The 4,784-nt window shown below is 34.3% G+C and overlaps 1 protein-coding gene across 1 annotated transcript; it reads right to left on the bottom strand.

Annotated features, from left to right (window-relative positions):
- Positions 1-1,147: 1,147 nt before the first annotated feature.
- On the bottom strand, positions 1,148-2,708 carry LOC115716400 (uncharacterized). The gene is made up of 3 exons (XM_030645185.2): positions 1,961-2,708; positions 1,704-1,876; positions 1,148-1,617 (listed from the first exon to the last, which is right to left on the bottom strand). The coding sequence occupies exons 1-3, from the start codon at positions 2,492-2,494 to the stop codon at positions 1,497-1,499; spliced, it is 828 nt and encodes a 275-aa protein (XP_030501045.2). The 5' UTR covers positions 2,495-2,708; the 3' UTR covers positions 1,148-1,496.
- Positions 2,709-4,784: the final 2,076 nt, after the last annotated feature.

Raw genomic sequence — 4,784 nt, 5'->3', positions numbered from 1 at the left:
TTTTCCCACAAATACCCCTCCCATTTAAAAAACTAAAATCAAAAGACTTAGTTCTCTCTCTCCCTCTCGCACGGTACACCCACACACCACATTGGCTTCACCTCCGACGACGACAGACGACCACCCACCGCCACCGATAGCACCGCACGATGACGGACGACCACCCACCGCCACCAGCACCGTTATCGGAACACTCCGATGGAGACCCGGACTGTATCGCACAAAACCATTTTTTTCTGGTTTTTTTCTGGTTTATCTCTCTCTCTCTCCGAAAACGCAAAAAAAAAAAAAAAAAAAAAAATTGTTCCAGTCCGATGGTCGGACCATGGGTACGACCATCGGACACGGAGCAATTTTTCTCTCCGAAAACGCAAAAAAAAAAAAAAAAAAAAAAAAAATTGTCCCAGTTCAGATGGTCGGACCATGGGTCCGATGGGGTCCGATATCGGACCCATGGTCCGACCATCGGACCTGGGACAATTTTTTTTTTTTTTTTGTGTTTTGAGAGAGAGAGAGATAAACTAGAAAAAACCCAGAAAAAAATAGTTTTGTGCGATACAGTCCGGGTCTCGATCGGAGTGGTCCGATAACGGTGCTGGTGGCGGTGGGTGGTCGTCCGTCATCGTGCGGTGCTATCGGTGGCGGTGGGTGGTCGTCCGTCGTCGTCGGAGGTGAAGCCGATGTGGTGTGTGGATGTACCGTGCGAGAGGGAGAGAGCGATTTTAGTTTTTTAAATGGAAGGGGTATTTGTGGGAAAATAATAATGTAGTCATATTTGACCAATTTTATTAATTATGAATTTAGCAAAAAAATTTTAAGATATTATAAGCATGCAATTTCAAATTTCCCTTACTCTTATAATTTTCCATATATAACTTCTACATGCTTCAACTCTAATTCAATCTAAATAATAATGGTGTTCCTTCAAAAAAATAAAAATAATGGTGTCATTCGACCCAATTTCAACTTATCCTAACTTTCAATAATTTTATATCGTGTTGTCATGTCTTTGCAGGGATCACTTTACACGTCCTAATTGAGTAAGAGGCCAAAGTCTGTTACTCATAGATTAACTACTACTTTTCGAAGCTAAAATATTGCACCAATAAAATTCATAAAAACAATTTTAGTTTGAACAACAATAACATTACCAAACATACATAAGGATTTTCACTAAAAAAAAACTACAAAGAAACATACATAAAGATATTTACATAAATCGCATATATAGATGACCATGCTTTGATTAATAATTAGTTCACAATAAGATCAAACACGATTAATTATTAATTAGAGGTAAGTTCATATTATATATCTATAAAACGTTATATTATTACACACAAAATAAGCCACAAAACAACTCTCTTCTCTTGATTGGAAAAATGAGACTAGTATAGGGGCGCCACGTGGTCAATCTCCATCGTTCCTCATCTGCCGTACAAAACGCCACGTAGTACGGCGTCGTTTCGCGATTACCAACTTCATCTTTTTTCCAATCAAAACGCAGAAACCAAAGGAAGAGACGACATATTCTTCTGAGATTCATCATCGTCGTTTTCTTCTTCTTCTTCTTCTTCTGCTTCCCACATGAAATGGGCAAACGACCCCAACACAGTGCTACACAGATTATCAATTAGTCGTGTTTTAATTTACTTACTCTGGAAATTAAAGAACAAATTATGTGAAAAGTGATTAATTAGTACCAATCATGAGGAGAAGCAGTAATGGCTTGATCGAAGTAAGACTTGGCTCGATCCTCATCTCTATTCGTCTCCCAAATTAGGTTTCCGTACAGCGAAAGCAATTCTCCATCGCCTGGATTCGCTAGTATAGCTCTTCCGTAATACTCCTCTGCTTTTACCAAATCCTTCTCCACCTTCACAATTCAGATTTTAATTCAATAATTAATTGAACAAAATTGATTAAATTGATTGATTCAGCACCAGAAATATTTGTATACCTCGTGTAAGTACTTGCCGTAATTTCTAAGAAGAAGAGAATCTCCTGGATTTGACTTCAACATCTCTTGGTAATACTCCCCAAGCTTGCTTCGAACGTTGTAAGCACCGAATCCAAAATCTCCTCCTCCTCCGCCACCGCCGCCACCGGATTTGCTTCCTTCACCGAAATTTCCTCCGGAAATTCCGATCTCCGTAGATATTGCCGAGAAACTCGCGGTTCTACTTAACGGAGTAGTGGATTCATCTTCCTCCGGTATTCGCGTCGGGAAAGAACGAGATCCAACGGAAGATTTAGTCTCCGATCGGATCAAATCGGTCTCTGACAAAGCTCTTCGAATAACATCTCTATCATTCCGACGGCGGTTGATCTCGAAATGCAAAGAGACTTTTGGAGAATTGACGGCGGATTTGTCACCGGAGAAGATGCCGGTGAGAGACTCGCTCCGGTTGAGACGAACTCTGGGAGAATCTGACACGTGTGGGAATTGGGCCTTTACCGGAACCGAACCGGTTCGGATCAGAGCAGCTTTCATTACTGTTGAAATGATCAACTTTAGATTTTTTTAGCTGTGATGAGAACTTTATCTTTCGAAAAAGCTAAGTCGACTTTAAGTAGTGAAGGGTCAAATATAGTGATAATCACGAACCGTTGGATGCGCTGACTGTGTTGACTTTGAACGTAGGAGATTGTGACACGTAGTAGGGTGCACGTGATATCGTTATGCGGAGAAGGCAACTCCGGAGGAGTCGGCGATTGTAATTAGTGACTTTTTTTTGTAATAAATAATAATTTCCTTTTTTTGATACGCGTCACGTGAAGAGCGAATGGGATGAAGGAGAAGTTGCCACGTGTAAAGGTTTTCTATATAGATATTACTAGTTTGTATAGTACAATATGTCCTTTGAACTTTGAAGCTTATCATTATTGGTTTCTGACACTCAGATTTCATACCCATGTTTTCTAATTTTATTTTGTGTTGTAACTTATTACTTTCTTAGGCAAAATTTACTAGAAATTAGAATAAGAAGTATATCGATTGTTGCAATTTAAAATATGCTTTGCTCATTGCTTTGTCAAGAGATTATTATGTGCTTTGCTTATCGACTTGTGCTTGGTGTAGAGTTGATGCTATGCACTTTTATAGAGTTTAGGGGGTGATAATTTGTATTTACGTTTCGTGTCGAGATAATTCAAGTATAATTATTATATGTTTAACTCGAACATAATCCCTTTAGTCAAGTCAAAAATAAAACTTAAATACCACCAATTTAATTATTAAAAAATAAAACACAGGGTATATAAATATATTTTATTTAAATATATTAATTCAAAAATATATATTAGTAACTTGTTTAGTATATTTATTTTTTTACTTTTATACTTTAAAACATACTTTTTTTATATTTTTATAAAATTTTATACAAAAATTTACATAACAACTTATATAGAAATCATTAAAAAAAACTACTAAAATAAAATAATACATAAAGTAATTTTCTTACTTTTATTTTGTAATAATTATGTCGATCTCATTTATTAATGATCGAAACCTGCTAATTTTCGTAAGAATTTCAAATTATATTAACGTATAAGACATTTTGTGGGTTCTATTAATTCAAACTTTTATATGTGCCTATGTTTGGACAAGGATATATAAGAAAATATAAAATATAATGATGAATATAAATTGATGATTAAAGAAAACCATGTTCTAATACCAACACCACCGCATTTACATTTTAAGCCAACGGGTAGTAAATAAAATAAAACCACGGCCTTAGCCGCAATTAAATACAATCTTGTCTTATTCTATTGTATTTTTTATTATGTTCTTAGTGATAAAGAAAAAGAAAAAGAAAAAGTAAACAAATATAGATTGAATGTGGCGTTAATGCTTATCCAATTATCTCCCTATATTATATTTTTTTTTGGGTGGTTGGGGTTTTTGGGTGCATATTGAGGTGTTCGAGTGATCCTAGTGCCAATAAACTTGATCGGATAGAATTCTTTTCTTTTTAAAAATAAATTCTTTTCTTAATACCAAAAACGAGTTTAATACATTAAAAAAAAGATGAAAAATTATTATTCTAATTTAATAACTCAACAACTAAGTGATGTGATGACAATACTTCATAAAAGTAAGATAACAAACTTAAAATATCAAATAATTTTTTTTAAAAAAAGAGTACAATGCTTAGAGAATTATGGCAAACTTAATACTAAACAAATAAAGATTTCAAAATTATAAATGAGACTAATGCATTTACAAATTTTGCCCAAAAATATTCTTTTAAAATATTAAGATATGTAAGAAAATATATTAAAATTCTTTTAGTGATTTTTTTTTAAAAGAGTTTTAGTGATTTATTGAATATATGTGAATATGCTTAATAGATTTATATTTTAGTGGTTATAAGCAAATTTTAGTGGTGTTACAATTTTTGAAATTCCGTATTTTAATATTCTCAGTTTGATTATTTAATTAAGTGATTAATTAAATGCGGAATAATGAAACTGGTACTGAAAACAGTTTTTTCGTAGTTATAGAATACAACTCTGTAACTTCAGAGAAACCTAGAAAAACACACAAGATTTTTGTACGTAATTTCAACAATCCTTTCAGATTGTTACTAGTCCACGGGGCCATACCTAGAGATAAGATTCATTAGATTGGTATCAAAAATACAAAGTAATTGACTTATGCATAAATAGACTCCCTCTTATTGTATGCCGCAAGCTTGATGTATTCCACCTACTAACCGAATCTTGATAAAACTCCAAGAGCTCGAACTCCCTTCGATCACCTTGAAGAGTGCTTGAAT

This window comes from Cannabis sativa, chromosome 5 (assembly GCF_029168945.1).
Source record: "Cannabis sativa cultivar Pink pepper isolate KNU-18-1 chromosome 5, ASM2916894v1, whole genome shotgun sequence".
Taxonomy (NCBI): domain Eukaryota; kingdom Viridiplantae; phylum Streptophyta; class Magnoliopsida; order Rosales; family Cannabaceae; genus Cannabis; species Cannabis sativa.
This window is presented reverse-complemented; position numbering and strand designations above follow the sequence as displayed.